General features: G+C 35.0%; 2 protein-coding genes across 3 annotated transcripts; both read left to right on the top strand.

Annotated features, from left to right (window-relative positions):
- On the top strand, positions 1-3,207 carry LOC105043699 (derlin-1). The gene is made up of 7 exons (XM_010921360.3): positions 1-151; positions 729-864; positions 1,091-1,164; positions 2,084-2,177; positions 2,315-2,443; positions 2,570-2,730; positions 2,880-3,207. Exons 1-7 carry the CDS (start codon positions 135-137, stop codon positions 2,989-2,991), a joined length of 723 nt encoding a protein of 240 aa, XP_010919662.2. The 5' UTR covers positions 1-134; the 3' UTR covers positions 2,992-3,207.
- Positions 3,208-14,159: 10,952 nt separating this feature from the next.
- On the top strand, positions 14,160-22,814 carry LOC105043874 (U-box domain-containing protein 35). Of its 2 annotated transcripts, none has more exons than XM_073255684.1 (10): positions 14,160-14,347; positions 15,442-15,682; positions 16,437-16,558; positions 16,640-16,761; positions 18,384-18,607; positions 19,985-20,322; positions 20,472-20,573; positions 20,663-21,091; positions 21,330-22,082; positions 22,233-22,814. In XM_073255684.1, exons 2-10 carry the CDS (start codon positions 15,508-15,510, stop codon positions 22,413-22,415), a joined length of 2,448 nt encoding a protein of 815 aa, XP_073111785.1. In that variant the 5' UTR covers positions 14,160-14,347; positions 15,442-15,507; the 3' UTR covers positions 22,416-22,814. The 2 variants fall into 2 exon arrangements, with proteins under 2 accessions (XP_073111785.1, XP_010919905.2); XM_010921603.4 differs by having other exon boundaries at positions 14,161-14,347; positions 15,447-15,682.
- Positions 22,815-25,422: the final 2,608 nt, after the last annotated feature.

Here is a 25,422-nt window from a genome sequence, read left to right on the forward strand (position 1 = left end):
AGTTCCGCGGTATATAAAAAATGCGAGGAGTAATCAAACCATATTGGTGGACTTGGCTGATGCTGATGCATTGCTTTTAATTGAGCTAGGGTCCTCCTCTTCTCCATAGTCTCTTGTTACCACCATTCACTCCAATGGCGACACCAGGAGAGTATGTCACCATGCCCACCCTCCCTTCTCTCTGTCTCTCTCTCCCCCTCCCTCCCTCTCACACACACACAGTCATACACATCAGTAATCTTAGCCCCGTGCAATAGTTGTAAATTTCTAACTGATTTGTACATGATATGCGATTCTTCAAATCTCATTGTACTTAGATTTGAACTTATATTGGATCCAGCAATCTGAGCTTTCAAACTTTCTAGTTTTTTTTTTTTTTTTTTTTTTGGGGGAGGAGAATATGTATCTGAAAATAAAGTTTATTACATAATTTCCCTGTTGAGGATCCACAATCCTTTTGCTTTAACCTGACTATGTACCCAATTCTATAATATATCTCGAGTTCTTGTCTGTACAGATACTTGGAAAAGTTAGACTCTATGTATTTAGTTTGCAAGATTGAAACAGAAGTAGTAAGGTCTTATATTTTCCCTAACATATTGCTAGTTGTTTTCTCAAACTGTAAGTAGATGGGCAAAAATTAATGTATTATTTAACAAGTACTGAATTAAAGATAGAGCACTGCAGAACCTTTCACTCTCTTACCATTTTATTGGATGCCATTGCAGATACTACAGATCTCTTCCACCCGTGACCAAGGCCTATGGTGTCTTCTGTCTTATGACGTCGGCGGCAGATCGTCTCCACTTATTTAACGTCGTCCATATTTTGTTATACTATGACCTCGTTCTGAAGCAATTTCAGGTACCATACTATGATTTGATTAATGCAACCAACTAGTTCAAATTCATGTTGTTCTTTCATGGAGGGAGGTCACTTCCATGGGATCATTATATGCAAAACATCATCTTCAGATAGAATGAAATAGTTTTTTTTTTTTTTTTTTGTTGGTGTTAAGTTCATTCTTTATTTTAATGTTGCATATTCATGTTGTTAATCCCATCTTTTTCTTTGGTGGATACAAATGCAGGTTTGGAGGCTCGTAACGAACTTCTTCTTCCTTGGTCGATTTTCCATATATTTCGGTTTACGCTTTCTGATGCTGTAAGGAACTTTGGTCGACAAGATTCACTTTATAATTTTCCATTCACCACACTGCACATAGGAATACCGATGACAGACCTAACATGGGTTCTGCCAGGGAAAATTTAGAAATTTTGTGGCATAAATCGAGACTATTTCTTTCAATACAAATTGTCTTTAGCTTTTCCCTACAGGCTACGTGATTGAAGATTCTCGTATTAGATCATTTCAAGTTGGCATGAATGAGGTGGTGAATTAGAAATTAGAGATGACAAGCCAAAACACATCTAATGAATTATTATAATACATGTCGAAGAGTAGAATAAAATCCAAAAGAATCTTGAGCAAACCCATAGAAGCAAACATCTTGGCTAGTATTACTCTTAAAATGGATCATACGATTTATTTCAAAAAAGAACGTCTTAGTGATTGCTTTCTGTTCAACAAAAGTAAGTATTACAATTTAAATGACTATGGCGAATCAGCAGTGGACTTGTACAAGGAGAATGGCACAACTGGCTGTTGACCTATGCTTGTGCAAACTGGAAAGTTGTGACTTGTGAAAGTTGTGGCAGCCAGTTAATCTCCACTTCCCATAGAGATGAAAGGGAGACATGTAGACCCGTGTCCTATGCGCCCAAATGTGTCTGAGCCATGTCCAAGCCCATAGCTCCTCAGTCTTGCTTGACACTTTATCTGGGATGGCGTGGCCCAAGCCCAAACGTTTTTGTCTTACCTAGGCCTTTGGGCTGGTTGGGCCTCCTCTGCGCATTGACCGCTGTGTCTATATGACCCAGATTTGCATCAGGTTGCAAATGAACAAGATGGCTCAGCTTGCTAAATAACCCATTCAAGCTTTAGAAAATTAGCAGAGTTCAAGTAATGTAAAATTTTCACTGGTGTTCTTAAACTTTTGCCTTGAAAATTTTTTTGGCCACAGAGCAAGATACGGCGTAATGCTGGAGAAGGGGCCATTCAAACAGAGGACTGCAGACTTCCTCTGGATGATGATCTTTGGAGCATTGTCATTGCTGGTAATCGGTTCATACTTATCATATAATTATACGAAAAATATCGGACTTTTATTCGGTATCACCCATTGCAATTCACTTGCAGCATTCTTTTTTAAGACCACAAGGTGTGGAATTATGTTTTTGGTTTTCTATAATAGGTGATTGGCTTGATCCCCCAATTACGTTTTCCTTTCATGGGTCCCTCCTTGGTGTTCATGATGCTCTATGTTTGGTCAAGAGAGGTTCCAAATTCACAGATCAGGATTGCAGGCTTAGTGACCATGAAGGTATATGATCACTTGGCATGTCACATACTTTGCTTTTAGTTCCCAACAGTACAAGAAGATTATATGCTACTCTTTCCATGCTAGTGTACTTACCAAGTTTCTACATTGTTTTTTTTTCTTTGGAAGGGTGTCTATCTCCCATGGGCTATGATCGCACTGGATTTAATCTTCAACGATCCCCTGGTACCTGATATCTTGGGAATCCTTTCTGGGCACCTGTACTACTTCCTTGCAGTTCTTTATCCTCTTTCTGGAAGGCAAAACATACTGAAGACTCCTCTATGGGTGTATCCTTTGTACTCCTCTTTTTTTTTGCTCAGTTCGCTAGAATTGTTATTACTTTGCATGATTATAGATTGCTAACGAGGCTGAATTCCTTTATCAATCTCAAATAATTTTGATTGCACTGTCATGATTTCCTTGACATAATTTACAGTCACAAATTGGTTGTGTATTGGGGTGAGGGAGCTCAGATGAACAGCCCCGTGCAGCCTAATCAGCATGCTGGCATCGCATTTAGGGGAAGAAGCTACCGATTGAATAGATAGGTAACGGAGAACCAAGTAGTAAATTGAGGATGGGATTATGTTAAATGTGTTGAAATTTCACTTGTGCTGAACCATGTATATGAAGGGAGGATCTAATGGTACTTTTCACGTGAAAGAATGATTCCCCTTTATTTTCGCAATGTACACCATCGGATGATAGCCATTATGAAATCTATGCAAATAGATGAAAGGGATAGTTGGGAGTGCTTTAAAATCTATGCAAGGCATGATCCAATGGTTGATATTGGGAAAAAAGATCAACCATTTTTTTTCATGAAAGATACAATCTAAAAGATATGATCCAATGGTTGACATCGTGAAAAAAAGATCAATCATTTTTTCTCACGAAAGATATAACCTGAACCTTATGAATGGTCTTGATTTAATGATCTTCCTTATTCCATATCAGAAAAAAATGTTTTCCGTTTCATGTGGTTAGTAGCTTCAAGTTCCCTAATCACTCTATTAAAATTATATCCTATCTAGAACTCCATCTCAGTCGAAGATCCTATCTGGTCCTCTTTATCTAGCAATTGTGGATAAATTTTCAGCCATCCATTTAACAACACAATCTTTGACTGTTGTAAGGTTTGTTTTCCTCATTAGAGTTAGGTAAAATACAATTAATAGTTAACATCCCCACCTATTTTTATTCACTAACATCAGTATGTAGTGAACCTCTTTTTTTTTTTGGAGAACCTAATGATATGCATAATAATTCCAATATGATCCAAGTGCTAAGACTCTCTTAAAATAATTTCTGATTTATGCTGGGCATGAAATATTCTTTAGGTATAATCATGAAGCAATGCCAATATATATCTCTTTCCATTTATCTTTTTTGCACCAACGAAAGGACCGAGTAGCAGGGAGCGGGAGAGATGGAATCTATCCAAGAAGAGGACTTAAAGTATTGTTTCTTTATATAAGAGCTTAAATGCAATATTGTCTGCTGCAAGTTTGGACTATTGTCGGCACTAAACCTGCCGAGACTAGCTGATATCTGTATATATAAGCAGTATTACAAATAACACCCGGAACAGTCTAGTCATTCCAAATTATTATTATCTCTCTCTTTTCTTTTTTTTTTTTTTCTTTTGAGAATAATATATCACAAAATTTGAACTAGTCCCAGCATGCTGCGTCACGGGGTGCAAGAACCATTACGAGTAACTCCCTGTGCAATTTAAATATAACAAAAAAAAAAAAAAAAAGTTCGCCATGCGTTCGCTAAACCATAATTTGATCTAGTTCCGGCAATCTAGTTGCCGAGAATACTTCAAATATAATGTGCGCCTAAGTGATTGCAAATTTGAATTAGTTCCGGCGAGCAGAGTTGCTTCCCTCTACTTGCCTGCTCGCCAAAACTAGTTTGATGAAGTTGTTTGCTAAAACCATTGGTTACTAAATTAAAATTATTTTGCTAACTAATCTAAGCATTATTTGATAGTCGTAAATCTTGTCTTTTGAAATGGATTGCAAGTGCTATATACATATATACTCCATTACCAATTTGAAGATAAGCATCTTCTCCAAGTTGGGACTAATTTGACTGGAGAACCTCAATCTGGATTCCATGCCGGCGGTAGCAATTACTACCTTCATTTGGTGTTCTTATCATCAGATGCAAGTCTATAAGCACTAGAACAATTTGTTGAATAAAAGGAGAGAGGAATATGTTGAGTAAAATTAGTTTGGGATCCCAGGCGATGGGTTTTGATGTGCCTCTTAATGCACCTCTAGTTTTGGATCCAAGACTTGTTATGCAATTCCTATATATCCTAGACTTGGAAGCAGAGACTTCCTCCGATTCTCTAAGAATGTACAATAGAATTTAAAAATCAAAGAACATTTGTCCAAGGCCAAGGCATGTTCAGAAGGCTTGTTAAAGTATTTCTCAGCCAAGGTGGTTAGCTTCCCAACCTGAAATGAACGAGAAAATGTCCTGTTAGGTTAATCTCTGACTTCTAGTTCAAGAAGTTCTGCCTCTTTTCTTCTTCATGACCTACATATTCCTAGATACAACGAAATTTCTGTGTCCTGAGTACCGGTCAAAATGGTAAAGGAAACTTTCGAGGATTTAAAACATACTGGCCCTTTTGTAAAACTCATAGGTACCTGTTTTGCTCTTAGATGTCAGAGCTTTCAGTATGGTTTTATTCCATTTGTACATGGGCACAGGCTGTTTATCCCAAACCATGGCCCGACCTTTAGCTCGGGGTCTGACGAGCCGTCCTAGGCATGATGACTCGTAGCCCGTCAAGCCTGCGGTCTTGATGGATGGCTTTTTTTTAATTTTTTTTTTTAAAAAAAATTCAAATGGGCCGTACCGAACATGATCCGGATTATATCAAGTACGGTTCATTTAATGTCATTATGAATCGTGTCAGGTACGATAGATTTAAGACTGTTACGGGCCAGACATGGCCCGTAACAGCTAATCCCTTTCTTCTTTTTTGGTTTTTTGGGTTGAGTCACGGTTAATTTTTGGATTTTTACTATTAACCCTCCTAACAGTCGGATTAATTTTAGAAATAATTTAAAAAAATAAAAATATTAAAATTTCTATAAATATTCTATTCTCTTCTATTTTTATCATATCAAATCAATTCTTCTCTCCTTCTCTACTACTCTTTTCTCTTCTGACAATATTTAGTAAATATTCAATATTTAGTAATTAACAATTAATAAATATTTAAGTACCACACAAAAAGAGGATTAGTCCATCTATTGGAGCTTTGGAGCTTAGAGGTCCTTGTTGAGGTCCTGAGGAGCACAAGAGGAAGCTCACAAATCTCCAGCTTTCCGTCTACCTTTACTCAATTTCTCCATTTGGTATTTTGATTAGTTTTTATTATTTACATAACTCATATTTAGGTATGGTATCTTTTGATAAAAGTCATTTTGGTATTTCTCTGATTTTTGAGGAAGAAAAAATTAATGTTCCTACTCCCTCTGAAACCAATATCAAAGATCAAAGCTCTGCCTCTTTTTCTCGTAAGAGAACTAATACTGTATGGAATGATTTTGAAAGAGTCATAGTAGATGAAGTTTTAAAAATAAAATATAAAAAATATATCAAATTATATAGTTATGCTAGTAGTAGAGAAACTGACCATTTGAAAAAATATCAAGAGAGCCATATGATGAGTAATGCTCGTCTTTAAAGCACCTTTAATACACAAAGGGATAATCTTATAAATAATTTTGTATATAATCATGAAAATCAAAAGAAAGTACTGATAAAATGAATAGTTAAGGATGAATTACCTTTTAGCTTATGTGAATATTTTAATTTTGAAAAGTATGTTTAATTAGTCCTACAACCTACTTACAAAAGAACTAGTAGGCACATATTTAAAAGAATAGCTATGGCTAATTTTTTTAATAATAAAAAAAAATTTAATTATAACTCTCTTGTCTTAAATTCAAAAGTATCATTAACTTCTAATATTTGGACAGTATCTATTGGTAGTTATTGTTTTATTGTTATTACTATTCATTATATTGATAATGATTGATTATTAAAAAATATATTCTTACTTTTCATGCTTTTGATTTTCTACATTTTGGATAATAAATTTCGAATACTATTTACCAAACTGCATGTTCATATAGTATTAATGATAAAATTATTTCTATTATTTTTGGTAATACATCTAATAATAATTTTACTGTCAGATTATTGAAGGACTCGTTGTATTTTATTTTAAATAAAAATTTATTGCATATTAGATGTGCATGTCATATTTTAAATTTTTTTGTTCAATCTGATATGGGTATGATTCAAGATATTATTATAAATATTAAAAATATAATTTTTCTTAATGCATCTCTAGTTTTGGACCCAAGACTTGTTATGCAATTTCTATCCTAGACTTGGAAGCAGAGACTTCCTCCGATATTGATCAATCTCCTCACATTCTCTGGGAATATACATTAGAATTTAAAAATCAAAGAACATTTGTCCAAGGCCAAGGCATTTTCAGAAGGCTTGTTAAAGTATTTCTCAGCCGAGGCTGTTAGCTTCCCAACCTGAAATGAACGAGAAAATGTCCTGTTAGGTTAATCTCTGACTTCTGGTTCAAGAAGTTCTGCCTCCTTTCTTCTTCATGACCTACATATTCTTAGACACAACGAAATTTCTGTGTCCTCGGTACTGGTCAAAATGTTTAAGGAAACTTTCGAGGACTTAAAACATATTGGCCCTTTTTTAAAACTCATAGGTACCTGTTTTGCTCTTAAATGTCAGAGCTTATAGTATGGTTTTATTCCATTTGTACGTGGGCACGCCCTTTTATCCCGAATCATGGCCTGACACAGTTTTAGGCTCGAGGTTTAACAGACTGTACCAGATATGACTCATGGCCCACGAGACCCATGACCTGATGGGCAATTTTTTTTTTTTTTTAAAAAACAGTCCAAATGAACTGTATCTGACGCGACCCATTTAAACTCGTAACAGTTAATTTTCTTTTAATTTTTTAGATTGAATAATGACTAATTTTTAAATTTTTACTGTTAACCTTCCTAACAGCCATAAAACGACTAATTTAAGAAATAATTTGAAAAAATAAAAATATTAAAATTTCTATAAATACCTCCTACTCTTCTATTTTCATTATACCAAATCAATTCTCCTCTCCTTCTCTACTACTCCTTTTTCTCTTCTAGCAATATTTAGCAAGTATTTAATATTTAGCAATTGGCAATTAACAAGTTTTCAAGTACTACACAAGAAGATGATTAGTCTATCTATTAGAGTTTTGGAGCTTGAAGATCTTTGTTGAGGTCCTGAGAAGCACAAGAGGAAGCTCACAAATCTCCAGCTCTCCACCTATCTCTACTCAATTTCTCCATTTGGTATTTGGATTAGTTTTTATTATTTGCGCAACTTATATTTAGGCATGGCATCTTTTGATGAGAGTTATTTTATTATTTTTTTGGTTTTTGAAGGAGAAGAAACTATTGTTCTTGCTCCCTTTGAAACTAATATCGAAGGTCAAAGCTCTGTCTCTTCTTCTCATAAGAAAACTAGTGCTATATTGAATGATTTTGAAAGAGTCTTTTAAAAGCAAAATGTAAAAAATATACCAAATTATATAGTTGTGCTAGTAATGAGGGAACTGACCATTTGAAAAAATATCAAGAGAGCCATATGATAAATAATACTCGTCTTCAAAACATCCTTAATACACAAAGAGGTAATCTTATAGGTAATTTTGTATATAATCATAAAAATCAAAAAAAAGTACTGGTAAAATAGATAGTTAAGGATGAATTATCTTTTAGCTTATGTGAGTCTTTTAATTTTGAAGAGTATGTTTAATTAGCCCTACAATCTGCTTATAAAAGAACTAGTAGGTGCACATTTAAAAAAATAGTTATGATTAATTTTTTAGCAATGAAATAAAATTTAATTAAAACTTTCTTTATCCTAAATTCAAAAGTATTATTAACTTTTGATATTTGGACAGCATCTGTTGGTAGTTATTATTTTATTACTATTAATGCTTATTATATTGATAATGATTGGTTATTAAATAAATGTATTCTTGTTTTTCGTATTTTTGATTATCTATATTCTGGATAATAAATTTCTAATGCTATTTACTAAACTATATGTTCATATAGTATTAATGGTAAAATTATATCTATTACTTTTGATAATGTATCTAATAATAATTTTACTATCAGATTATTAAATGACTCATTGTATCCCATTTTAAATAAAAATTTATTGCATATTAGATGTGCATGTCATATTTTAAATTTTTTTATTTAATCTGGTATAAATATGATTCAAGAAGATATTATTATAAAAATTAGAAATATAATTTTTTTTATTTATGCTTCAAGAGTAAGACTTCAGAAATTTAAACGTGTATAAATCATAGTAGATGTTTTAAAAAATTTAAACTTGATATAGTTATTCGTTGGAACTCAATATATACTATGATACATGATGCATATCTATACAAAAATTTATTAAGTACATATATTAATGATCGTAGATTAAGTTTTACATTGACTGAAAATGATTGGAATAAAGGTAAAATTTTAAAAAAAAATTTGGTTGGTTTTTATAATGTCACTAATATTCTTTCTGATATTTATTAGCCAATCTCTTATTTATTTTTACAACAAGCATATCTTATTAGTCAAAAATTTTCATAATATAAATATAATGATATTTTAGAGCCTATTATTTATGAAATAAAATCTATGTAAAATGAGTATTGAAACAGAAGATGTCCTATACATAACTTAACTGCTATATTTGATCGACATATTAAATTAAGTAGTGTGTTAATTTTACTTGATGCATATTATGAAAACATGAATCAAGATTGCAAACCCGCTAAGACTGAGGTAAACCAACTTCTTCATGATATTTATGCTTTATATGATAAAAGAGTTCGTAAATCTAGTGCTTCTCATTCACAAATCTTCACCTCTTCTTTTAGTATTTTTCGTTCATCATCTGTTTTCTCATTCATTGCATATAAGAGACATATGCATACTTCTTCAAGTTCATCTGTATCTTCATCTTTAAGTAGTGAATTTGAATTTTATTTACAAAATGATCTTCAATCTGTATATCATAAAAATCAAATAGAGAATTTTGATGTGTTAGCCTGATAAAAAAGTATTAAAAATTAATATTTTGTAATATCCGCCATTGCACGTGATATCTTAGCTGTGCCGATGTCCATGATAGCATCGAAATTTACTTTTAGTACAGGTCGATGTGCTCTGGACGAAGAGAGGAGTGGGATGATCGGTGAGACAATTGAGATGTTGTTATTCTTTAAAGATTGGTTAGATACTGAGACAAGACTTCAAAATAAAGATGGACATGATACAATATCCGACAACGACGACGACACAAATATTACCGATGAATGACGATCGACAAGATTTTTAATTATTAATTTATTATATTTATAATTTTATAATTTTTATCTTTTAATTATTGAGATGAGCCATCTTTATTTCTTCTCCCTCCCTCATTATATTCTGGATGTCAGGCCTAGCCCCCCTTCCTCCTTTTTACCATTTTGATTATTATTAATATATCGATAGAAATCCATGCCAAACCCCTCACCATTACAAGGTGGTTTTTTGTTTTTACAAAAAAAAAATTCAATATTTACATTTAATTTTGCTCCTTAACTCTTTTTTTAATTTATAAAAAAAATCATATTTTTTAAATTTTAAAAAGAAAAGGGTCGGAGCAGCATGCGGGCTATGCCGTGCCTGGATCAGGCCTGGACCGTACTAGGCCGTACCAGCTCAGGCCCTTATGAGCTATGCCAGGCCTAGGCCATGGGCCGCAAACCATCAGCCTAGCTCGCCCCCTTTTAATGGCCGTGCCCAGCAAATTACCCTTGTCTTATTCCATCTTAAAGAACCAGCTAATTGCACTCTGATGCAAAATTGCAGTTATTTTTTTCTCTCGAATCCGTAGTTGTATGCTGGCCAATTTTTCTAATTCCATTTGTGTCTTTGTATTATCCTCCAATTTGTGCTCGGTGCTTTGATTTAATATGGCCTTTTCAATATCAAGCTCTCTAAATCACTCATGTCTAAACATTTGAGTACCTTGTGGTGACAGAATGTGAAGATTAGAAAACTGAAATCGGCAATTTCATCAGGGCATCCTTGCATCCTCGTTCGCAGGATCGGAAGGAAAAAGAGAGATCTCAAATTGACTGCAGCTGACTGATTTAGACAATAACGTCATATACGATGGATATGTGAATTGGCATTTCTATAAACATTTCTGACAGCTTACGGTTGTTAGTTAAACAAAGTTTCCTTTATGATCATATGACATGCACCTACAAAAGCTCAAAAACCCTAGAGCCACTCATTCTTCACAAAAAGGACGAGACTTTGTGTGATCCTCAATCGCCTTCTGTTCAACCTGAGATCTCTCCTCCTAGTTGAGACCTGTACACACTTGCGAGAATTATCCGCTGAGAATACCAACCACAAATCTATGGTCCTATGACGTAAGATGCTGATGTTGCTTGCACAAGATTAAATTGCTTCATTAGTGGCTCTGGATTAACCAGGCTGGCCCCTTTCCATTGAGCCTTTCTTGTTTCTTGCCCTCTACGGAAGGATTGTAGATGGTTGATGATGGTCACAGTTACAAACACCATTGTTTGGCTCCAATACCAAGGGTTTTGAACCCAAAGGATCAGACATTGGGCATCGGGCGTTCTTGCAATCAACATTAAACCCGAGATCGAGCTTTCACACTTTATTTCAATAATTCCGCATCTAACAGGTGGGGAACACAGTCATGATCATGGCAAATGCATGAGTAATTAATTCTAATCTGCTTAAGTATCAAACTCACATGTCTTTATCTACAATTAGTTAGGTATGGTTCTTGGAAGGATCTTGGCATCTACCCTATATGAAACTCCAATCGAACTTTGCAAGGTATAGATAGGAAAGCGGCAGGAAACATATGGGCATCAAATCTTCAATATACTGACTCTCTTGTGAGGCATCCTATGTCTCAGCCTCTCCAGGTAGTTGTTTCTCTGTGTTTTGTCTCCCTAGGTAAAGGGGTGCAACAATTGAAAAGTAAACTCTCTACTTATCCAAGGTATATTCCATGACAAGTTGGAAGGGAAAAGGATGGGCTTACGAGACCTATATATTAATTTCAAGTTGCTTAATTTATTTCAATTTCCCTGGGACCAAGGGCAATGAGCTCTGGAGAGCAGGTGATGACCTGCTCCAAAAACTGTCTCGATAAGATCGCTACGGAACTCAGTGGTCACCAGGAGATGCCGTGCGTGACTGGGCTTCGGAGGGAGCCACGGACCGTCACTGTCATGAGATCCTCGTGAGATCGCCTCTTCCTTAGTGGTCAGTGGTTTTGGCATTTTGACAGGCAGGAGAGAAAACTTTTCGAGATTAAAAATAAATACACCTCCTGCATTTTGTATTTAGTTGCAAACATCCTTCAGTATTTTAAATTGCTGCCGTGTCAATCTTGTATTTTTCATATTAGCCAAATAAATCTAAAATTTACCTAATTCTGATCATAAGTTGCAGCAGTTGTGTATGATACTGACTTATGTACACATTTGATTGCTATTTTGATGTATATATATTACATCATTTGCGTACTTACAAGAAATTTCTAAAAGTTCTGTCTTGTAAATTGCTTAGATTTCTATTTGAACAAGACGGAAAATATGAGATTGATATTGCAGTAGTTCAAAATACATGGAGGTATTAGCAACTTAGTATAAAATGTAGAGAGATTTTTATTTTTAACCCAACTTTTTAACCTACAAAAAATATCAAAAGGGCGATAAGAGCCAACTCAAGATTTCCACTATTCTTGTTTAAGTTCTTTTGACTATTTTACCTTGTTAACCCTTAGATAAGTCTTTATCCAAAAATTGTTGACTTAAGCTTTCGAGGCTTGAAAGAATAAATGGCCAAGAAGCTCCAACATGCCGAAGGCTTTATCTCCACCTCTGGTAGGGACTATAATTGTCATCACCAAATCATCTCGTTGAGCAAATTGTATACATAACTCTCAATTGCATTATGGATTGTAGATAGCATCGGGTTTACTTATAGTTTTTGTTCCTCTCTTATTCTTCGATGTTCATGGGATATGTTAGTCTCGTTGTAGATGAGGCTCAGAATTTTTGCATACAAATCAAGCTGATAAATAGTTAATATTCATCTAGCAAGGATGATTAACAAGGATATTGTAATGAAATGTATTGGTCACACATGCATTACAATCTGGAGCAATAGCAGCTTCCTGCTTCAAGTAGATTTTGCATGAGATAAGTAATTTAAATTATTGTTGACTCATTTTTTTTTAGTTCATTCATGAAATGAATTGATTGAACTTTCTCCCATATCTTTCTTTAATTAAAAAAAAAAGTACTGCAAATTACTAGCTTTTAATTTGTTTTCAACTTTCTAATTTTGATCCTCTATTTGGGTACAAAAGACGGATAAGTGAGAATGGATGAACGGAAGAGAATGGTAGGTCTTTTATCCATCCTCTTATATATTTAGTAAAATATAGATGGATGGATAAAAATGATTCCCTCCTCCATTTGATATAAATAGAATGAAACGGATAATAACTGATATTTGTATGATATTTTTACTAAATATATTTTAATAAAAAAGATGAGATGTGGATCTTTTATATTTTGTCAACAAATTAATGAAAGATAATTTTATCAACGAAGAAATATATCTTTCATAAACTCCATTTATTCTTCCTTTCATTCTCTCAAATTATGTAACTTGGTACACTAAGATGGATGAGTAATCTTACCTTTTCATTCATTATTTTTTTAATTTTTTTTTTAAACCAAATGGTGGATGGAATCATCCATTCTTCTAATTCTATCCATCATTACTCTCATGATCCCAATCAAACATAAGATAAATTCATTTAATGAATTCAAATAGTCTTAGCTTAATATATTTTTGTATACAAATTTTACTATACCAAACAGTTTCCTATCATGCATCAGATACGCATGTCCATCTGACAGTGTACCTAATGATTAGCTAATACTGTTCATGTCTAAATAATCAAATTATCAATGATTAGCTAATATAATTCCATCTAAATAATCACATTATCACCGGAAACATCTAGTGATACATCATGACTGGCATCTTTTTATCAAATAAGCATAAGCAATCCTAATGTCTAATATTTTCTATTTTTTCTTAAAATTCTACGTGCAATTGCGCTAGTACCATCTTCCTTCCTCTTTGTCTCACCTTGTCCAACTTCCATCAAGACCTTTAAACGTTCCTATGAATTATTACTACAAAAATAGATTTCTCCGCAAGGAACAAAAATAGAAAACATTAATTCCGCCAACTAGACTTGCAAATGAGCCACATTAGTGCGATCAATGGTCGCCATCTCTGACCGAGCCTTAAAATAGGAGGTCCAACACAGCAAAATCCAGTTGGGCTACCTGCCTAAAACTTGTGCACGTGCGGCCAGTCCACCATAGCCTTCATGGCACCTGCGCACGTGGGGATGGCATTAGCTGGGCCCACGAGTCGACGACACATAATCTTTTACCAATTTGCTTGATGTCATCAGTACAATATATCGTGATTTAAAAGGAAGATCACCCCTCGTATCCCGTCCAACGATAACTTCGTTTCTCCTGTCAACTCCGCGACGTTCTTCTTGAGCTGCCTCCTGCGAGAGAGAGTTCTACGTCGCCTCTCTTTCTCTCGAGGCTCTCTGTCGAGGTCGGTTTTGTTGACCTTTTACGTCGATTTTCTTTGAAAGCCGAACGGCCGCGAAGGGATTCGAGTAAAGGTTGGTGCTTTTGTCTGTACTTCTTGTGATTTTTGGGTCCTTTTCGATACTTTTTGGCCATAGTTTGTGGAGATGAAGCGGTTGGATGGAGGAATGGTTGTTTTGGGCTCTGTCTCTGTAGTTTCCGGATCTAGGGCATATAATCTTTTGGTTGGCTTTTTCTTTCTTCTTCTTCTTCTTCGGGCCGAATCCATGTGTAATGTGGACTTCATGTGAAACATTTTAAAAGAAAAGCATGGTTGTCTAATTGTAACTAGCGCATGTTGTGATTTTTCTGCAGTTTTGTGCTTGTCAGAGCAATGAGACCTTTTACTTCTTGGACTTTTATTTTAATTACTTGTGATCGAGACTCAGTTTAGTTGCAGACGGAGTTTGAGTTTTGGATTTTTGTTTTTTAAAAAAACTTTTTTTTTTTTTAAATTCTTGGCGGCTGGGAGTGCTTGGTTTTATGGAGGAAAATGTTCCTTGGTCTCTCTGTCTCTTTATATTGACTTTTTTGACAAAAGAATTGGGCTGTCTTTGTATATTGTCACTGCAGATTTCAATGTATTTTTCTCAATTTGTTTACGAAGTTTCTTTGTTGCTGCTTTGTTTCTTCCCGGAAATCACATTTAATTATTTTCCTGTCTTAAAATTCTGGGTTTATTGTCTTCTTCTGGACCTCTGACTTTCTCTTTAAATCATTTGAAAACGTGTCTTTGTCTCGGGTATTTGCTTTTCCTTTTCACGTTTGAAATGTTTATGTGGCCATAGTGCTTGGCCTTTTGGAGGAATATGGTCCGTTTCCTCTCCGTTTTTTTTCTCCATTTATACATGGGAAATTCTTTTTGTTACCTTTTTTTTTCGGCATTCGGATTTCAATTCTTCCAGTTTTGCAATTTGGGGTTCTTTCGGTGTATTCTTCTCAAATGCTGCGGATTTTTTTGAACATATTTTAGATTTCAAATACATTTGTAGCATTTGATGGAGACGTATCTATGATTTCTACTGGAATGTATATATGCTGTGTTATTGTTGTTACCTTAGTGTCGGAGAAAAATTATGTTTGAACAAAAAAAAAAATGATCTTTTCCTTTTTTTTTTTTTTAAACAAGCGAAGACCAAATCTTAAGCATCAAACTTTGTGGAAATAAGAAAGCAAGAAAACAGAGGTTCAAGAAATGGATGAAGTAGATGAGTTGTCTCCTTCAGTGTTAACTATTGCGGTGGCAGTCAATGGGAGTAAAAACAGCAAATATGCACTTGCATGGGCTTTGGAGAAATTTGTTCCTAAAAGGAGAGTTTCATTTCGGCTTCTATATGTCCGCCAGAAGATTACATCGGTCCCAACACCATGTAAGTTATGTTACGCAGTATAATTCTCTCTTGAAAATTTTATCATGTTCTGAATTTTCACCTTATTAGCGTCTTAGTCTATGGCATATCTATTTGTTTTAGTTTTCTTCAGAAAGCCCTTTACTGGAATATTAGATAAGTGGCAGTCAAGACATCATGAAGAATATAAACAGTGCAGTCACAGATGCATAATTGATGTCTTCATGTTATAATTAGATGAGTTCTGCAAGGGATTGAAAATATCAAAGAATAAGCATTCAGAAAGATTCAACTTCTGTAATGTTGCATATGCAATTAGCACTACCACAGTAAACACATAGCTCCTTTCTATTTGAAGATGAAGTAGATGGATCTCAAGCATATTTGATTTGACTTGTTCCTATCTTGCTGTTATACTTGCTAATTCGTCCCAGTTCTTTCCTGAGTATTCTTAGACATGGTAGAAAGCAATTGTGATAATCTGAAATTAATAGATTTCTCAAAAAGATAATCTGAAATTAATAGGAGACACATATAATTATATAAACTCATAAATCAACAATTATGGGTTGTCCTCCAAAAACACATGTTTGCTTGCCCTATTGTTATCACTTTCATGAACTATAACATTGGTTTTCTTCCTTTATCATTGTTAACTTCATGAAGCATGACAGGTCAAGTACATTCTATCTCACACATCTTATCCTCTGGCTTTCCTTCTAAGTCCTCTCAAATTTGACTATCAGTTGTTGCATGACTATGTTTGGTACTTTAGTTGGAAACTATCTTCCTATTGATGATGTGCGGGATGATGTTGCCCTTGCATACAAGAAAGAGATAAAATGGCAAACTGAAGTGTTGCTTCTTCCTTACAAGAAAATGTGTGCTCAAAGACAGGTCAAATTCTTGGCTCCTTGGGTGTCATTCATGTGTTAATATGTCACCGCAGAATGAACTTATATTTGATTTGTCATGAAGGTGGAAGCAAAAGTTGTAGTGATAGAAGCAGAGGATGTAGCTAATGCAATATCAAAAGAGGTCGCAAGATGCTCAATCAGCAAGCTCGTAATAGGTGCTTCTTCTGGAAATCCCCTTATCAGGTATTGTGACATATCTCTTGTTGCTCTCAAATTATGGATGTATATATGTTGTTGAATTATGTTTACATTTTCTTTTAGGAAATTAAAGAAAATGTGTCAAAAACATAATATATTCATTTGGAACTTCACTTCTCTAACATCTGCATAATCCATGCTCAAGACTCAGCCTCGCAAGCTGGGGAAATCATATATCTTAAATTAGAAGTTCTTGAATCTTGTGCAAATAAATGGATGTTTTCTATAAGTTTAACATGCTTTCTTGTATTATCTAATGCCATTTTAAACCATACATAAGTTTTGGATGTTTTCTCTATTTTAAATGATAGCTCTGTCACCATTGTCAACGAAATGAAATAGACTAATTGTTTTCTTGTGAATACATAAACTTGGTTTAACCCTTGGTCTCTCTCTCTCTCTCGCTCGCTCTTTGAGAGAGAGAGAGAGAGAGAGGGAGACCCACCCAACTCGTAATTGCCTAATTTCAAATACTTGGAGACTCAACTCTAGAACCTTAGCTTGCTAAGCAAAGTTGTGTGAACATCAGAGCAAGCCCAGTTCATGGCTCAACGCTTGGTCCTGGGTTCAATATCTCGACAATATTGTTTTTCAGACCATGCGTACGATACCTGTTTCTGGTGCTTAAACATAAAATATTGTTGGAAATTTTGAGTTCCAGGAATCCACGACTCTGTCAATGTATCAGAGCCCCAAGTTCTCCTCTGAAACCAGTGTCAGAAAAAGTTGTGGATTGCTATAGTGAGCTACTTTAAAGTGTAGAATAATATTGCTCTTCTTTTATAGTTTCTTTGTTAGGTGTGGTACTGTTGTTCCATCGTATTTTTATAGATTTACAAAATTACAGTATGTAAGTGTCCAACAATTTATGCCTGCATATTTGATCTTCAGTTCTTTGTATGGTATGCATTGGTTGTTCTCTCTATATAACAGCTACGAGCTAGAGTTCCTACTATTGGAAAAGGATCCTTGCCCTTTCTTTTCCAACCAAATTCTCCAATTGATGATCCCAGCAATAATATCCGACCTTTCCTCCATCTAAGTAGCATGATTTCTTCTCTCAGACATCCGAGAGTCGTTAATGTTGAAGTGGAAACTTGGATGCCAAGCTTGTGCCTGAAATATCTTCATATTTCTTATCCCTTGTTAGCTGCAAAATTATTCGGGAATGTTCTAGCTAAATATAACATTAGAATATGAATATGTGAATAGTGTATATAGAATATGCTTCTCTTTTTATGCTAGTATATTGTTCAATTATATCAAATTCTATCAAGTCCCTAAGAACTTGAGTTTCAGGGCAACTCTGATCTGGGCCCTCAGGGAGACTGGTTAGATTTTGAGCCATTGCACTTTCTGTTAATCTTCTTGATGTCCATCCTGTATGCAGTACGTTTTATCTCACCACAGTTGTTTGTGATTTCTATTATAATCATGTTGCTTACTCTTTATATGGATGAATAACCATATCTTATAAAGGTCTTCCTTAGTTCATACAATAGCATCCATGCAATGATGCATTACATGATCTGGCTCACCACAAATATATTTGCATTGCACTCTTTGCAAGGAAAATGGCAAATTTTTGATAAATAAAATTTTTGTAGGAAATTTAAAGGTGGGAAATTGTCCTCCAGAATCTCCAGATGCATTTCAAGCTTGTGTATGGTGTATATTATTTCAAATGGGAAATTGTCATTTGTTCATTCATCTGCATCTGGAATCGATGAGATATCATTTACATCAGAGAAAGATGAAAGCATTAAAAATGAAAGTGATTCAAGTACTGTTTTTAGCAGTATTTCAGGCAATTCTTCCAGTACAGACTCAGGTAATAAACTCTTCCACTGCATATATGTCCAATGTAAACTCTTCATGTTTTTGGTATTACAAAAATGAAAAACCATGTGTCCTATCACTTAAACAGTGAACTGCAGAGCCAGAGTAAATATCATAGATTTTGCTTTATTCGAACCATCCTTTTTTTGCTTTAATATGCGATGCATTTACAGTTAGTTGTAGAGAAGTATTGTTTAGATTAGGTCTATATTCCTCTGCATGTCAAAGTGATGATTTGCTAATTACCTTTCTTGGTAATTCTACATGTTTCCAAATATAGTTATGTCCTTGGATTCCTCCTTTCTTCTATTTTTCCATGCATGGGGATGAGAAGGAGCGGAAAAGGAGTTGGGGTGGGGGGTGTGGGGAAGAGCTATAGTCACATGCTGTATTTCCTTATTCCTTTTCTATATTCCCAGTAGATGTTAGAGTTTGACAACATACACAACCATCGAAAATGAGTTGGAGTTGAACATTTAATTGTATGGGTGCTCTATGACCTTTTGTTGCATGAGGTCCTTGAGTTTGTTGTTCACTGAGTTCGTATTCGGAGTCAGCTTCTTAAAGAAGGCAGATACAGCTTAAGTGATCGAATCAGATCACCTTATTACATAAAGTTCACTATTAAGGATTAAAGTTTATCATTTAGGAAGGTTAGTCCTCTAGTCTTGTTTTATATTATGGAGTTATTTTCTAACAGTCAACGACTGGAAAGGATACTGCTTTATAGCACCCAGACTAACTATCAGTAAGAGATACAGGTCTCTTTTAGTGCAATTTCCTGTTACTAACTGAAAGGCATTCTGACCAGTTGGAATGAAGATCTCGGGCTGTGAAGGTGAACTATGTGTATTTGGAGTCAGCTTCATAAAGAAAGATGATACAACTTGAACAAGTTCATTCTTCTGCATGTTTTTTATTAGACAAGGTTGACTTTTGAGCTTTCCAAATTATCATTTTGTCACACCGGTTGATTAATCATTTTTGATATGGACATATTGCAATTTCAATTATTGTATTCTCTCTCTCTCTCCCCCCTGTTGCATCAAATTTTCCTACTACTGATTGAAGGGCATTCTGATCAACCAAGTGAGGAGGTTAGGTTGTGAAGAATTCTTTTGTTTCCTACTGACTTTCAGAATTTCACCTCTGTCTGCTTTCCAAGTAAATATTGTCATACTGAAATATTTTATCTTGCTGACAAGTATTCCATTTGTGGTTCAGATATGAGATAAGTCATGAACATTATATTTTCTTTAAAGAATTAATCTAATATGTTACATCAAAAATTTTGAACAAAATGGTCTGTCTTCTAGCTTTATACAAGGAATGGAAAATTGTTAATTTAGGAATCTGGTTCTTTTTGTAGAATTTACAGATATAGATGGAGAAGCAAATTTCTATCCTCCTAATGCTTTTACACGACCAATCCAGCGAAACCTAGACCTTTCTTCTGGAGAGCTTAAGAGATCCACTTCTGCTGACATTGTTCTTACTAAAGCTGGAGCTGCTGGCACTCATCTCACTAGGTTTCTATCTTTGGATACTGATGAGGATGCCATGAGTTACAGTTCCAATGGATCAGAAATGCAGTGCAGTGATATCACTATGTCTGGTAGCAAAACCTCCCAGACAGATCAGTCACAAAATTCTGACCAATGCTCAACATCAGAAAATCCAAGGAAATCTTCAGTTTCAGGGGGCAAGGTAACAATACTTGGATCCTGAAGTTTAGCCTGTGTGTCTCTATTCATATAGGCTCCTATTTCTGGATCGAGTGTTTGTGTGGCTGCAAGTAGTGCTCAAAACGGATCTATTTCAGTTATCTGCTAAATTTGTATCTTGTCTATTGGCAGGTCAATATCGATTGTGAGCTTGAACGGCTGAGAATTGATCTCCAGCAACTTCAGGGAATGTATGAGTTTGCTCGGAATGAATCAGTTAACACTTCCCATCAGGTAAAGCTCTCCCCTCCACATACGACTAATTTTCAAAAGAAATCCATGAGTTTTTTGCAATTAAAATTTTCTAAATTTTCTTTTGTTAGATAAATGAACTGAGTGCACGCTGCAAAGAGGAAGCAGTTAAACTTGAAGAGATAAGGACCAGAGCAAAGAAGGCTGAAGAAGTGGCTCAACAGGAGAAGAAGAGACGAGAAGCAGCAGAAAGGGAGGCTGAATATGCAAGAGAACGTGCTGAAAAAGAAGCTTTGCAGAGAAAAGATGTAGAGAAGATTATTGCTCGCGAAGCTGATGAGAAGAAGAGGATGGAAAAGGCCCTTTCATGTAATGGTGTACAATTCAGGAATTATACATGGGAAGAGATAGAATCTGCTACCTCATCATTCTCTGATCATTTTAAGATTGGACTTGGAGCGAATGGAACTGTTTACAAGGGTAGCCTCCATCATACAAGTGTTGCAGTGAAAATTCTTCACTCCAATGACAGTCATAGAACCAAGCAATTCAAGCGAGAGGTACGGGAAACTTCTGAACATCCGAAGGTTTAATATCAACTACCAGTAGCATTGACTTTACTGATTGTTTCTGCGGTAATGACAAAACAATTTCTGATCATGGGATTGCATTTACTGATGCTACTCTTGCTTTTGATTTTTCCAAAAACTTTGTATTGAAAGAACAAAGAAAAGAAAAAGAGAAAATTTGAATTTGAAAGTCGAAAAGATGACCTTAAACGATTTTTTCATTTTCCAGCTTGAAGTTTTGGGTAGACTTCGTCATCCTCACTTGCTGCTTCTGCTCGGTGCCTGTCCTGATAGGCGTTGCCTGGTTTATGAATACATGGAAAATGGTAGCCTTGCAGACAGGTTACAATGCAAAGATGGTGCGGCCCCACTTCCATGGTTCTACCGTTATAGAATAGCTTGGGAAATTGCCTCAGCTCTTGTGTTCCTGCACAACTCAAAACCAGGACCTATTATTCACCGGGATCTTAAGCCCGAAAACATCTTGCTTGATCGTAACTTCGTAAGCAAGATTGGTGATGTAGGTCTTTCCACAATACTTCCTTCCGTGGATTATTCTGTGCATACATTGTGCAAGGACAGTGCTCCTGTTGGTACATTCTTCTACATAGACCCTGAGTACCAGAGAACTGGTTTGGTCTCACCACAGTCAGATACCTATGCCTTGGGGATGGTAATTCTGGGGTTGTTGACTGCAAAATCACCCATGGGGCTGGCTCACATTGTGGAAAAAGCACTGCAAGACAGCTGCTTGATGGATGTTCTGGATTCTCGAGCAGGACAGTGGCCTCCAGAGGAGACCCAGGAGCTGGCTTTCCTTGGCCTGAGTTGTTTGGAGCTGAGACGAAAGGACAGGCCTGACTTGAAGGATCGGGTTCTTCCATGGCTTGAGAGACTAAAAGATTTTGCCAACAAGGCCCACGACTTGGCGCAGCAAGCCACATCTATTCCTCCAAGTTATTTCATCTGTCCACTAGTAAAGGTACGTATGTCTACTTCTCTCATGTATATATCCTGCACTTCATTTATTCATTTATATTCTCAGTATTCTACTTATGCTCAATTTTTATTATGTAACTGCTTCAAACCAGAATAGTTGAACTAAGGCAATTAACCTGAACTTCTTTCACAGAGGGTGATGGATGATCCTTGCATTGCTTCTGATGGGTATACATACAGCCGAAATGCGATTGAGACATGGCTCAGAACAAATGGCAAGTCTCCAATGACAAATTTACTACTGCCCAATAAAGATCTGATACCTAATCAGTCCCTTCTTTCTGCTATTAACGACTGGAAGTCTAGAACTCAATGAACCGCAAAGCTGTGTCCAGAAAGTCATTGCTATGGTTCACCTAATCAGGAGAACTTTAGTAGAGATCCTACAAGCCTGTTTCAGCATCACTGCAAGATCATTGACAAGGTCCAATTGCAAATGGTATATGTACAACTGACACAATGAAACAAGTTGAGCATGGTAGAATTGAAGGGTTCAAAGTAGTGCAATATCTGATATATGCCAAACAAAATTTTATTCTGTGGAACAGCTCGGAGTAATGAAATAAAAAAGTGGCTTAGGGGGAGGGTCACAGTGTTATTAATTCTTGTGGATCCAGCTGAACTTTTTCCATGTTCTCTTTGTAATACAGGATTTGGACAGTGATATGGGTGTAGAATTCTCTTTTAAATGGTCCAACTATTGTTTTTAATTGTATATTTCTCTCTGATGCAGTTGTATAGACTCTCTAAACAAGCCATCTGATCTGCCTCAACAAACATGACTAACAAGTATAAACCCTTTTGGGTGATTTTTCTGCAGCAAATGTTGGGGATGAGCAAAATTACTTTTCATCTAAAATAGGAAATTGGACATGGTATGATTTCCAGATGATTGGTGTGATATTTGGGGCCAAATTTTCTCGAGGCATAACACTTCTCAAGAGACTCGAACCCTGACCTGCAAACAAGCAATGAGGTGCCACCGGGGAGCTACTCCTGTTCACATTCTAGTATAATTACATTATCAACCTCATTAAGTTTGTAGATCCACAAACTGTTGAGACAAATTAAATTAAGGGCATGTCGGTTGGGGAGAGTTGAGGTCGAAAATGGGAATGTGAATGGATGAGTCTCCTTCCAGCTGTTTGGGTGAGAGGACTCTTACTCCCTACTCTCCTCTAAGCATTTAAATCATTCATTCTTATTTTGATATTGATTCCAGACACGAACCAAACATGTTGTTAAATTATTTGTAGTTCATAAATTAAAAATATGAAGCAAAAAACTTTCCATCCTTGAAATAATATATAAACAAAAACACAAGGAGGTGAGATTTCTGAATATCCACTTCGAGCTTCTATTCATACCTGGTAAATGTGAAGAAAAAAGCTGGAAGAGAATATTAGGAGAGGAAGAAAAATGTTAAAAATATCAATAGGTTTCCAGGAGAGTAATTAAAAAACGAGAGAGAGAAACATAAGAGAGAGTGCATATCTCTTCCACATAACTTAGTTCATTCTATCTAGAAACAAAACTTACTAGAGTATTTAAATGATCATCCGTATGAGCAAATTGGCTTCCTGCAACAATGGAATATCATAGATTAAAAAAATAATAGGCATATAAAAATGAAAATATGTATTTTCAAAATAATGATCCATGAGGTCCAGGGAAAGGCAGTTCCTCAACAAAAACAATAGCATAATGATCCATCCACCATATATATGGTACCATCCATTAAGTTCCCACTATGGCCGTCCACGCACCTATGACCTAACGCAAATGCTTACTAACTTAAAGAAATTGTTGTGGCTGTTAGAAAATATATTGAACCATGCAGTCTTAACCCACAAGCTTAAATAAATCACTATGCAGCATCGGAAACAACTAATACCATTTTAATTGGTTCCACTCGCTCAATATCAACTGCTACATTTGCTTTGTTCTTATCTGTAATTCAGATTATATTAAAACTATACCAACTAAATCTAGTAATAAGTAATGCAAAGCAATTACCACTATATCGAATTCATAAAAAAAGCACAAAAAATCTGAAAAATAAATCAAATAATATGCAGCTGACATCCATGAAGTAAATGAAAAGGTCGAATATTTTTAATCCCAACAACAGAGCAACTTAACCTCTATTACAAAATAATTAATCACAAGAAACAAAAGAGCAATGCAAATCTTTATCGCACTAACATCCTCGCATGCTAAGAAATGAATCCAACTCTGCTATTATATTCCCTACCAAAAGATATTGGTCCGGATCAAAGTAGATTAAATGTAGTAATATTTAACCTGCACCAATCATTGCCTAATGAAACATAAAAATACAAAGAGATGTATATGTGAGAAAAAAAGGCAACCAGCTAGCAACACTATCCTTCTTATTGATTTTTTAGAAAATAAAAATAAAAATAACCATCTATGAAATATTCACATAAAAATTCCCAAAGAAAGGCAAGAGAAAATCAAAGTAAAATAGGCAAAAAAAGAAAAAGGAAGAAACAAGATCAATTAAAAGTTGCGGCAATATATTGTGATGCAAATAAATTGTGAAAGTTAAAAAACATGCTATGTATTAAAATCGCTTCTTGTTCAAGAAAAAGTATAACCCTGAACCTACATAATAGATTGCAATAGTTGTTCAAGAAAACTTGAGCCATTCAAATAGCAAATTATCCGAATTATGGAATAACAAATATATGACAAGTGTCAATTCAAAGAAACCACCATATTTTTCTAATACTGGCAGGTAATTCACAATAGAAACCACTATAAAATTATGAGCCAAAAAAAAGGGCATACAAAAAAAGCATAAAATCAAACAAATGACAAGTTTAAACATCATAAACTTGAATTTCAGATAATTAATCAATAAACACAAAGAAGCACAAAATAATTTATGAAGCAAATGACCATTTGAAGCTTTCTTTCCAAAACTAATATCAGGGTTGTTCTAGAAAAAGCCAAGAACCATGTATGCCGAATCATTTTGCATATAACATGTGGAGAAATCCCTTTTTTTTTTTTTTTTTTTTTTGTGAATGAAAGGAAGTTCCAATACATTGTATAGGTACTAAAAATTTAAATCATGATCTAGTCAGAGCTTTGTTTGATTACTTTCCAGGCTAATGACCTCAGTAATCCACGAAGGATTGAAATCAGCCTCTTCCACCTGATATGGTATGAAGCTAACGAGTCCAAAATTTTCATTAGTCCATGAAACAAATACTATAGAAACAAAAAACATATAATAAGAATCCAATGTTTTGTTTAATGATAACGTGCAGTTGATAAGAGCAAGTTCCCATGTT

The sequence above is a fragment of the Elaeis guineensis genome, chromosome 4 (assembly GCF_000442705.2).
Source record: "Elaeis guineensis isolate ETL-2024a chromosome 4, EG11, whole genome shotgun sequence".
Taxonomy (NCBI): Eukaryota; Viridiplantae; Streptophyta; class Magnoliopsida; order Arecales; family Arecaceae; genus Elaeis; species Elaeis guineensis.